The 12207-nt window shown below is 43.9% G+C and overlaps 1 protein-coding gene across 1 annotated transcript in view; it reads left to right on the top strand.

Moving 5' to 3' along the window:
- The first annotated feature begins 6484 nt into the window (after positions 1 to 6484).
- The window catches only part of Atp2a2 (ATPase sarcoplasmic/endoplasmic reticulum Ca2+ transporting 2), a 56826-nt gene continuing 51103 nt past the window's right edge, over positions 6485 to 12207 (top strand). Inside the window, exons 1-3 of the mRNA XM_027949117.3 lie at positions 6485 to 7178; positions 7826 to 7843; positions 7936 to 8018. Coding sequence (XP_027804918.1) covers positions 7061 to 7178; positions 7826 to 7843; positions 7936 to 8018 — 219 coding nt within the window. The 5' untranslated portion in view covers positions 6485 to 7060. The remainder of the gene's footprint in view (positions 7179 to 7825; positions 7844 to 7935; positions 8019 to 12207) is intronic.

A 12207-nucleotide genomic window follows, 5' to 3' on the forward strand; every position in this document is an offset into this window, starting at 1 on the left:
GGCTCATTTCAAATGGAGATGGCATTTAATCACTCATTTTCCTACCAAGCTCAGGAGGCCATGTCATCTCTGCATTTTAAGCATTTCACTGTTTAAGGTCTAAGCACCTTGGGGAGGTGGGTGAGGAAGCCGAGCAGTGAAGAAAAACTTTTTAAATGTTTCCACAAAAAAATCAAAGAACAAACCGACTGGAGGGGAAAATAGCTGCTATATTTAAACTACATTATCCCATCGGGGAGCTACGGTCTTGAAAACCATTCCACAGTACTTTGGCACTGCTATATAGGTTTCTTTCTTCTTTTATTTTTTATGTTTTTCTTTTTAAGATGGTAACTTTTTTTTTTTTTTTTTTTTTTTTTTTTTTAGTGATTGCAAAGAAAGTAAAGTGCTTCCTTAGTTACTTTGGTAGATATTCATTGCCTGCCTGCTACATGCCTGGCACTGTGCTAGGTGCTGGGAACACAAATGAGGGAAGGACTAGTGGCCCTCAGTGCAAATAATTATCATGCACTCATCAGTCATGTTTTTTTTTTTTTTTAAACTAGGAAAAGTTTATGATAGTACTTAAAAATAATTACTGATTTTTTAAAATAATAATAAAATGGTTACATCACAGGGTGAATTTGTTTTCTACTGAAAGCATTGAATTGAAAATCATTTTCATCATCAGTCATGTTTTATTGTCTCCTAAGTACACACGATTCCTGTTCTCCTGGGGTTTATAATCTTGTGGAAGAAAAAAATGCTATGAAAAAAGGAAATCGTATTTATTACATGTGTGTTTACCCATTTGCTATTCCTTTTGCCCCAAATGCTGCTGCTCTTGACCCTAGATATTCAAGTGGCTCTATATTACTCATGCATCACTTCTTAGAGGGAAGGTACCATCCACTGTCTCTTCCTTGTCACTCACACAGGGTAGTCCATGGTCTAGTCAAGTGGAGACATCAGGTTGGCCATTGGGTATGAGTCTGGATGTGGAAATGTGTATGCCAACAGTATTTATGCAGGGTTTAAAGCAATGGTTGTAAGAAAAGAGTGTAGACAGGGAAGACTGCCAAGTCCTACACCCTGGGACACCCTACATGTAAAGGGGAGGCATAAGAGAAGAAGGTTGGAAGGGAGCAGCCAGAGAAGTAGAAGGAAGACCTGAGTTCTCATCCTGGAGGTGAGTACTATGTAAAGTGCCATGCGAGACCCAGAAGCCCCTAGTTTCTGGGGTGATGAGGTTGGAAGTGCTGGAAAGGCCACAATCAGGGAAGGCTTCATCTTGAAGGATGATGGGGGTTCACCAAACAGATACAAGCTGAAGAAACAGCCTGAGCAGAGGAACAGATAATGGTTCACTGTGCCAGGAGCTTAGGAATGGGGGGGGGGTGGTGATTATGGTGAATGTATGGCGGATACAAAGGCCAATTGCAATGGAAGAATACAGGCCATCTCTAAACAGGTGTCCACAGTGCTGTGCTGGTTATGTTGGCTTCCTCCAAAGCAGTTAGATCTTTACATTTTCTCAGTGAAGCGTTTATTTATTTATTTATTTACTTACTTTTATAGCCCTAACATTTGCAGGCCCAACATTTTCAGCAACAGGATTTTCCTGTGAGGCCTTGTTTGCCAGGGTGTGGGTGGGGCCTGAACCAGCAGCATCCATATCACCTGGCAACTTGTTACAGATGCAAAATCTCATGCCCACCCTTGACCTACCAAATGAGAATTCAGAGGCAGATCCCACCAATCTGTTCCTCATGCCCTCCTGGTGATGCTGAGGCCTCCACCACTATTTTAGGGAATCACTTTCCCTTTTCTGGGTCATACAAATCAGATGGAGCTTCCAGGGGTGGCCAAAGGACCCAGAGGAAATCTGAGGTCTTTCTCTACATTAGAATTGCTAAACCAGTAAATTGTAAACTGGAGAAGCCTGGGGCCTTATATTGCCTCCACCTGGAGGGGCAGAGTCAAAAGTTGTAGATTCTCAGTGACTCTGAGCACATGATCAAGCTGCTGTGAGGTTGCAGTCTACTACTCCCAGTAAGTCCTTTTTCATATAAGCATCAGATAAGAGAATTTTGATCATTCATAGAAAGGATGCCTATTAATGTAGGGACCCAAATTGGGGGGGCGGGTGAAAGAAAGGAGGGAAATTCTGGAAAAAAACTTCCTGTTGAGTTTGGCAGATTCTTAGATGTTAAGTTTGTGGGTACATAGAAACAGTGGTGATCACAAGGTGCTAGTATGTGTTCAGTAACACAAACTGCGCCAAAGAGAACACATTTCCACGAGGAAAATCCCCAGAATGGGGATCTGGAGACTATGGTAGATAAGGTATCCAGAGGTTTGTCCTTTTATTAAGTTCTAATGGATAAAGTAGAGAACCATCGACTCCATGGACTCCATGCTTATATAACATGACCTTGAATCAAGCCAACTACCTTAGATGGTCAACCAAAGGAAGCGTTCCTGCACTGGGTAACAAAACATTGTGGGGATAAGGAAGCAGAGAGCCTTTTTTTTTTTTTAAGAGAATTTTTTTTAATATTTATTTTTTTTTGGTTTTCGGCGGACACAACATCTTTGTATGTGGTGCTGAGGATCGAACCTGGGCCGCACGCATGCCAGGCGAGCGCGCTACCGCTTGAGCCACATCCCCAGCCCAAGCAGAGAGCCTTTTAAGATTTTTGCTCTCCTGACTTTGGGATCTGTGGTCAAGATGATTTTATAACAATTGAACACTTAAGTCCAGTTGATTGATTATTTTCTTTTTTTAATATTTATTTTTTAGTTGTAGTTGGACACAATATCTTTATTTTATTTACATGGTGCTGAGGATTGAACCCAGGGCCTCGCTCATGCTAGGTAAGCGCTCTACTGCTGAGCCACAACCCAGCCCTTGATTGGTTATTTTCAATCTGGAATGAATGTCTAGAAAGTTCTGTTGGATAGAGACATAGGAATCGTGTTTATCAAATTTGTGTGTAATGCAAATCTTGGATGTGTAAACTAAAACACTGCTTGAAGTTGAAGACTCCAAAAGGCCAGAACAGGCCAAAATGAGCATGAGAACATTCTATTATAGTCTGAGTTCAATGTCTGGGTTAAAGCAACCAAGAGTGCCTGTACAAGATAAGCAGATTTGACATGATTACAGTTTGTATGTAAAGGACTCTATTTAAGTTGGTTGTTACACAAATCAACATTGTGTAAGGGAAAGGACCCAGAACAAAGGTGGGCAGTGGAAACTTCACTGCAAGACCATGCCTGGACTTTTGTGTTCAGTCTTGGACATGATCTCCAGAACTGGAGACAAAGACCAGGGGATGCACACTTGCAGTTTAGGAAGACAGCCCAGGGCCGAGTTGCTCTTTTTAGTTAGGAAAAGAGGCTTTTAAGTGAAATAGATATCTTGAATTACTCAAAGGAATCTCACACAGAAGAGGGATTAAACTTGTTCAGAGTAGTTTCAGAGGGCTAAACAAGAACCACTGTAAAGAAGTTAGCTAGAGGGAGATGGAGTCAGCCGCAAATTAGACTGCTTTAATGATTAGAGCTGTCCAAATATGGAACAGACTACCTTTTGCAATCTCCATCTCTTTACAGGAGGGCTGTAGAGGGTTGGGACGTTGTCTGGGGCCTCTTGTAAGTCACTCTTTCTACTGGCCTTTTCTGTCTGACTAGCTTTTTTTTTCTGACTAGCTTTTAAAACCAACCTGCCTTTTACCAGCTAATGTTCTCTTTTATTAATACCTTTGAAGTTCTTTGATCAAGACCATTTATCTTTCTGAATCACAGTTTTCTTCTTTTTCTTTCCCTGTCCTAAATTGATTGAATATGGATGCAATCTTTGCTGAAAAATAGTCTTTTTTTTTTTTCTTAGTTGTTTTATGTGGTGCTGAGGATCGAACCCAGTGCCTCATGCATGCAAGGCAAGCGCTCAACTGCTAAGCTCTAGCCCCAGCTTGTTGACAAGAAGCAAGTATAACACAATGCATTAAATAAACTGGAAACAAGCTTATTTCTACATAAGAGAAACTAGATATTTCTGCCTTTGGGGGGCTGGGTTTATGATCAATTTTGGTAAATAACCTATATATAACACGTTTCAGAGATGCCAACAGGTTGAGGAACTAAAGTCATAATTGGTATGATAATGTACATGGGACGAATCATGGGCTAAAATTACACTGTTTCAGTTTAAGGGAGTATCCCAGATTCCAGTAAACAAAAAGCTTGCAAAGAATAGTCTAGGAGAGTGACGGAATATGCTAATAGTATCAATGTGGATAAATACCTTTTCCATCCCTGAGAAACCTATAATGCAATCTAATCTTGTTTCATCTCTTTAAACCTGACTAACCTTCACAGCCATTCTCATGGGGTAAGTAGTTCAGAGGCCCTCCAGTCCCCCGCCCCTTCCACAAATGGAAATCAATGAATTTGAGTTCAACAAACCCTCCTTTGCAAGTCGCTATGGATTGGAGGTGGCAGGAGTCTCATTCATTCCAACAGCAGGCATTCAATAAATGATGAGCATATACTAGGGACTGCTGTGTACCGAGGATGGACAAGGTAGACAAATTCTGTTCTCACAGAGCTTGTATCCTGATGTTCCACGAGATGCTAGGAGGCAAACAGTAAACAGAAAGTACAGTATCAGAGATAAAAGCTGTGGAAGAAAAAAAAACCTGAATAATGTGATATGGGGAGGGTAGACATTTTAGATAGCTGGCAAAGGCATCTCTGAGGAGTGGACTTGTAAACTGAGATTGGAATGATAAACTGGAAGGTGGTATGGAAGACTGAGGGAAGAGCATTCTACACAAAGGTGGAAGTCAGGAACCCCTCCAGAATGGTGCCAGAAGCATTTACAATCCCAAGCAGAGATGGGGTCACAGAATAGAGATCCAAGGCTTAAAATATTCTCTAGGCTGAGAGAGGTAACAGTCCTTCTGCCTGCAAATACTTCTGTCGGTGTTGAAAGAAATGAGGTCTAGAAGAACTGGTAAGTAATGGTGCAGAGCTAGTCTCAGAGGAACCAGCAGCCCTCCATTACCACACCCCCACCACGCAGTCACTTGCCCTTCCTGAAGAGGCTGTGACCTAACCAGTTTCTACCTTACTTGTCCTAGGGAGTGCATTGCTATACACTAGAATTTTGTTTGTTTCGTGTAGGGTTTTGTTGGTCCTTTTCCAAGTATCAATCAAAACTGCATGCCAGCCTCCACTCCTCGGAAATAATTAAATGAAATGACGTGCCTGCTTTTTTCAGCTGGGTAATGCACTGTGATTTGCATCTGCTGAAGGAATCTATCTGAGGCCCTGAGGCTGAGCCATGTGGGACAACTAAGGTGGGTTTTTGTTCATGTAGATGGTGCCCTATTGCTAAACACACAAGTGCACTAAATGCTTTATTCTGCAACCTATTCTGTTCACAAAGCTGCTCCTCTCTGAGAAAGAAAAATGTTCACGAGTTCAATGCAAAGTTCCTTTCCTCGGTTAACCGTGATTTCTTGTTAAGTATGGTTTCCTTACATTGGCAAAATTCCTTTTATCTTGCTGTGACTTAGGCTTTGTACAGACTTTCCCAATGGAGCAAATTATTGGTGGCTCATGAATAGGTTTTGGATTAAAGGGTCTTTTTCTCCCAATGGAGGAAGGGGGAAACCTCTTTTACTGAAAAGAGCCTTCATCTTAACGCCAGAGCCAAGCACCTTCTAGCACCAGTCTAGCTGCTACAATAGCATAACCTGTGAGTTTGATGCAGACAAGTATCAAAGGCAGTGTTGGCTATGAAAAATGAAATAAAACCTCCTCCCCCAGAGTGGGGTTCCCTCAGTCAGGGCACAGAATCCGCAGGGAAAGGAAGGGCTGGTGTTGGCGTGCGATGGAGCTCTCGGCTGGGGTGTGGGATGAGGTGTTCCCGAGGCGACGGATGAGGGATGTTGGCTGTGTGGGAAGGGAACTGCGGAATTCCTCCCCTTGGATTGTGAGGGGGGTTCTGAAAGAGGCAGATTAGGATGCGGAGAGCGCGGCCCAGGCTGCCGAGGGCGAGAAGACGAGCCAAGGACACCGGCCCGGGCGCGCTTCGGGGACGCCCGGCGTGGACTGCGTTCCCTCGCCTTCCCAGCCACCCTCGGGCCAGCCAGTTCTCTCGGGGCGGTGGGTCCAGTGAACCCACCCCGTACCCTTACACCCCGTCTGCAGATTGACGGAACCCGGGGACCACCCTAGCAGAGGAAGACCGCTCTTGCCCTTCGCAAGCCCGCGACCACAGTGGGCAATAGGCGGCCGCGGCCGCGACGCGCGGCCTCGATCCGGGTTCCTGGGGGCGGCGCGCGGGAGGGGGCGGGGCCTGCGCGGCGGCGTGGGCGCGCAGGAGGGGGGGGAAGCCACGGGAAGGGGGCGGAGCTGCGCCGCCCGCGCCGCGCTGGGCGCTCTTGGCCAATGAGCGGCGTCCACATGCCGCGGCGGCGGCGAGAGGGGAGGCAGCGGCCGATAAATGCTATTAGAGCAGCCGCCGCGGAGCCGTCCCCGACGCCACCTCCTTCTCCTCCGCCGCAGTTTCCTCCGCTGCTGTCGGGGTGCGGAGCTGAGGGGCCCGCGCGAGCGCGCCGCGCATCTCTCCACAGGCTCGCCTCCCGCGCTCCATTCCGCCCCGAAGGGTCGGCCGGGCGCCCCCTCCTCCGGCCCGGGCGGTGCCGCGAGTCACTCGGCAAAGCGGGGAGGGGGCTCGGGGCCGCGGCCTGCACCCCCTGCGTGCGGCTGAGGGCCAAGGAGGCCCTCCCTTCTGACGAGGAGAGGGAGCGTCGGGAGCCCCCCACTCGCCCGGCGAGGTCCGGGGCGGGTGCCGGAGAGGGCCGCCCGCGAGAGGGGCGGTTGTCTGGGGGAGGGGGCTCGGGGTGATTCAGCGCCCGGCGAGGCGGAAGCGGCCCGAGAAGGAGGAGGAGGGGAGAGGCAGTCCGCTCCTGGGCGCTCGGGGTGGCACGAGCCCGCTGCCCGAGTGCGAGGCGGAGGCGAGGAGGCCGCGGGGACAGGAGGCCAGGCCGGCCGGGCCCCCGCAGCCATGGAGAACGCGCACACAAAGACGGTGGAGGAGGTGCTGGGTCATTTCGGCGTCAACGAGAGCACGGGGCTGAGTCTGGAGCAGGTCAAGAAGCTCAAGGAGAGATGGGGCTCCAACGGTAGGTACCCGGCACCTCGGCTGCCGGAACGGCGCGGGCCCGAGAGCCGGGAAGATGGCTGACCCGGCTCCACCTCGTGGGTCTCGGCTCCGCGCCCGCGGACGACTGCGGGCTGCCCGCGCTGGCCCCGCGGGAGAGCAGCTGTGGGCAGGGGCCGGGCCTCGCGTCGACCTCCAGGGTCTCGAGCCCTTGACCTTCCCCGCGCGCAGACTGCTCGGCAGCCTCTGGTCGCCAGCAGCTGGCTCTGGTGGAGGGAGGGAAGGACGCGCCTCTTGCAGTCGGGTTGAGCCCTGCGAGGCATTTTCTTGTCCCCTGCCAATTTTTGAGGCGTCGAAAGTTGAGAAGCTCTCTGATCGTTCTTGTGCTACCCAAAGTTACACATCTGGCAGAAGTGATGACCTAGCTGAAATGGCTCCTTATCTCAGGAGCTCTGAATGATTTTACGAGCCAGACCTAAGGCCATTGATGACAAGTTCTGCATATTTTCCTGGGGTATCATTTTGGAGTGCTTTATTGGGGAGGGTGATTGCTAGGTCCGTTTTCCAGAGACGTTGATGCTTAAAATTTTAGCAATTCTTTTTAGAAAGAGCGCTAATTTGTTTTTTCTCCTCTCGACACGTTGCTTGGTGAATTTCTACATTCTACAGAGTTGCCGGCCGAAGAAGGTGAGTAATCTTAATGTGTTATTTGTGTGTGTGCTCGCGCGCGCACTGATTTTTAAAATGACAGTTATGACAAATATGTTTGTTTCTAACAGGAAAAACCTTGCTGGAACTTGTGATTGAGCAGTTTGAAGACTTACTAGTTAGAATATTGTTACTGGCAGCATGTATATCTTTTGTGAGTATGAAAAAATTATTTTCTCTGCTCCCTGAAAACTGAAAATATTCCATTAGGTAAACTAGAAAACAAATTATGTCTATTAGGTAAAATCATTTGTAGAATTAAGCTGTGTTTCCATATTTAAAAACAAAATAACCTAGATATTCTTACTTCTAAACAAAACACTTGAAGAAGCTAATCATATTTGGAAAATTGATGCCTGACATTTACAGTGTGGGGAGAAATTATTCCCAAACCCATAGGGTCTTTACAAAATCTTAGGGTTTATCAGCTTTAAGTAACAAAAAGTTTTTCATTGTCAGGCCTTTTTTTTTTTTTGTTCAATTTGTTTATCATGTTGTAAGATCATACTAAGATGATGTTGGACTCTTTGTAGGCTGTAAATAGAACTTAACAAAAGGAATATTCCAGTTGCTTTCCCTTCCTGGTAGTGGCAAGGTGACAGTCGTTCTTGACAGTGACAAGAATGATGACGGCAATGATGGCACCACTGTTGACCAAATTTGGTCACTGACCTTCAGGGTGCTGTATTTATCTAAATTGGACCCCCGTCTTGAGTGATTCCTAGGTTGAGATAACAAGGTTCAGTACAGTTCTAAATCTTAAAAGGAAAAAACTCAGTATAGTGTGTTTTTTCTCTTCCGTGTGGCTTGCCTGAGTTCTGTATAGTTGCTAAGAAACTGGTGAAATGCAAAGAACTACAGCAGAAAAAAGGTGATGGAAGTGGCAAGGATTTATCTAGGTTATTAAATTTTTTTCTGTTCAGTATTTTATATTGCATTTTTTTGGGGGGGACCGTAGACTTGGTAGTTTTCCTAAAAATGGTCACGAGAAGACACATGTTCCTAATCCTGATGGCATGAGATGACTTTTGTTCTTAAAAATACTTTATTCTTTAAAAAAAAAAAAAAAAAAGTGCTGGGAAGTGAAAATTACCCAGTGCAATACTTTCAGGCTTTGCAAAACTGACACTGCTTCAAGGTTTCATTTTTGTGTATTTATACGTGCACAAGTCCTAGGGATCTACCTCAGCATTTATGACAACCATACCATGAAGTACTGACTTGAGAACTGAATAAAGCAGTGGGCGTTTTTTTTGTTCATTTATTTAGTTCAAATGAGGAAAGGATTAATTTTTTACCCCCCCCCCCCCTTTTTTAAGGTAGATAGTGGCAGTGAGAAGTGATCTTTGGAGTAATTGTGTACATAAATTCTGCCATGAGACTTTAATATGTTAGCCAAGTGGTGTGTAGCCATTAATAATTCAGTCCCAAAGAATCTTTCCTGTGGTTTTCATTGAATAAAATTGAGAGTCCTAGCAAACCATTCAGTACTGAATTTTTATTACCGTGGGGCAAAATAAGTGAAATATTTGAGGGTAGTAGATTTGTGCTGGTCACATAATTTTTAAAGAACCTCAGCTTTGGCTGTTAAATCTGGTGTCCAGTAAGATCATTGTGATCAAGTTAATAGCTGGCGTGCATAAGCCAAAGATAAAACACACTCTTACTGAACTGTTGTATGTATTTTAACTTGAAGCAGTGTTGGAAATAATGACGCTGTTGTGACAATAAACATTTGTTTTTCTTGTAGGGTCTCTTCAGTGGCCAGTTTGAGTGACTTTATGTTAGCATGTAGAATTGATGTGTTTTTTTAATTGTTGTTTGAAGTAATTAAGACTTTTTAGTTTGAGCATTTTCAAATGGATTTTAAAATACTAAAATTTTGTTTTAAGATAGGACATTGTCTTGTAGAGCTACGCTTTGGAGTTGAAATTTGAGTTCCTTTTTGGTATAACTACTTGGAATTATTTTGTTTTATATTATGGATTGCTAAGTAGCAAAAGTGCTTAGGAATTAGTTTTACTATAGAATTCACCTAATTTGCTTTAGTTTATTTGATCAAGAAATTACTGTAGAAAGCTGGGTTTTGTTGATTGAGTGTGTGTGTGTGTGTGAGAGAGAGAGAGAGAGATGGGGGGTTGGGGTTGGGACTACTGCTATATTGTACTTGACCTTTTGTTCCTTGTTTTTTTTTTTTAATAGCATTTAGGTAGCACTGTGTCATAGCTCTTTTTGTTTTAAATATCCTTATATATTTATTTTTATGTGGGTGCTGAGTATCAAACCACTTGCTCTACCACTGAGCTACATCTTGCAAAAAAAAAAAAAGAGCACAAAAATCTTGTAGTCATTGATTTCTTGTTGGCTCACCAGGAAAAACATGGTAGAATATTTCAAGTTCTTTTATGAAAATGAGTAGTCAGTTCTCAGTAGAAATTTCTCAGTTTAGCATACATAATAAATCATTAGGTCCTGCTAGGTTAAAAGGCATATTTGTAATTTATTTCAAATATCAAACTAAGTAGTAAACCGTTAACCATAGTTAATATATTGCTGCAGCAGAAAGTAGGAAACTGCATTAAAGTGGCCCATAGGGATAGTTGAACCTTTTTTTTTTTTTTTTGGTACCAGAGATTGAACTCAGGGGCATTCGATTACTAAGTTACATCCCCAGCCCTATTTTGTATTTTACTTAGAGACAGGGTCTCACTGAGTTGCTTAGTGCCTTGCAGTTGCTGAGGCTGGCTTTGAACTCTCGATATTCCTGCCTCAGCTTCCCGAGCTGCTGGGATTACGGGTATGGGCCATTATGCTCGGCAGTTGAAACAATTTTTAATTTTCACCAAACTACTTTTCTTTAAATAAGATCACTTTTGATTGGAAGAAGTTAACTCTACTTCCCCCTTTGCATATGAACATTAGAAATTTCTCAATTTGGCATTCAAAACTGTCATTTCATTTTGTGTTTCCGTCCTCTTGCATTACCGACTTTGCCCTAAATACAACACATCACATGGCTGTTGAACTGGAGTGCCTGCCCACCTCTTTCTCTCTTTTCACTGTTGAGTACCTGCTGTAGACATTGAAGATACAGCAGTGAACAAAATGGACAAAGTTTCTTACCTGGAGAGTAGTACTGCTGAGAAAGGAAAACATGGGGGCTCTGGATAAGGGAGAACCAGTTTTTAAATAGGGTGGTCAGCTAATTCTCTAAGAAGGTGACTTCGATAAAAAACCTGAGAAATTGCATATTTGGGCCATATTGGTCTCACTCACATCTGTCCAAATCATATAAAGTCACCTTTCTTTGGTGACAGTTTGCATAGGTTTCTCTACCTTTAGCCCCCATTCCTATCCCAGCTATGTAGATTAACCTTAATGATGTGTGTGTTTTCCCAGTCATAATTGCTCAGATGACTTTGTTCCTCTGGCATTTTCAAAATGTATGGGATCTGTTTGCTTTGGTTTTTCTCAATGATATATTCAGGAAGTATTTATATTATATAATTTATTTTTTTCCCTGTTCTGTTTCTTTAAGTATGGTATGACATAGGCAATTTGCTGAATTTATTTTATTTAACCGCTATCTTCCCCACCCCCTCACCCCTGCTTGGGGCCCAAGCCCAAGCCTCATACATGCGTGCAAGTGGTCTGCCTCTGAGCCATATTCCCCAGCCCTGGAGCTTTTCTTAAAATACAGTTTGGAAGATGAATTTTTTTTTAAAAAAATTGGGGCATATATTTATGGTGTACTTTGTGTGTGTGCGCGCATGCGCGCTACTAGAGATTGAACCCAGGGGCTTTTACCACTATTTTGTGTTCTGTTATTTTATTTTTTATTGTTGTTTTGTGTTATTTTATGACAGGGTCTTGCTAAGTTTCTAAGGCTGGATCAAAATTTGCAATCTTCCTAACTCAGCCTCTCTGGTTGCTAAGGTTATAGGCTGCATCACCGTGCTGGCCAAGTATTCTAGGGAAAAAGAATTTATTCCTAAGTCTGAGAACATTGAAGAATGGTTTTTACATAGATTTGTATCTAGATTGGAAGAGAATGAGTTTTACTTCATGGGTTTTTTTGGTTTGGGTTTTTTGTTTGTTTGTTTGTTTGTTTTGGTAGTTATAGATGGACAGCATGCCCTATTTTATTTATTTTTATGTGGTGCTGAGGATTGAACCCAGTGCCTAGGCAAGTGTTCTGCCATTGAGCTACAGCCCCAGCCCCTACTGTTTTTTGTTGTTTTAAGTCTGAAAGAATTTTTGTTTCCCACCCCAGAAAATTAGCACGCCATGTACTGGTAACCCTTTGTATCATTTTTATAAAAATCATTTAAAAAAGTGTTTGA

Source organism: Marmota flaviventris, chromosome 1 (assembly GCF_047511675.1).
Source record: "Marmota flaviventris isolate mMarFla1 chromosome 1, mMarFla1.hap1, whole genome shotgun sequence".
In the NCBI taxonomy this organism is placed as follows: domain Eukaryota; kingdom Metazoa; phylum Chordata; class Mammalia; order Rodentia; family Sciuridae; genus Marmota; species Marmota flaviventris.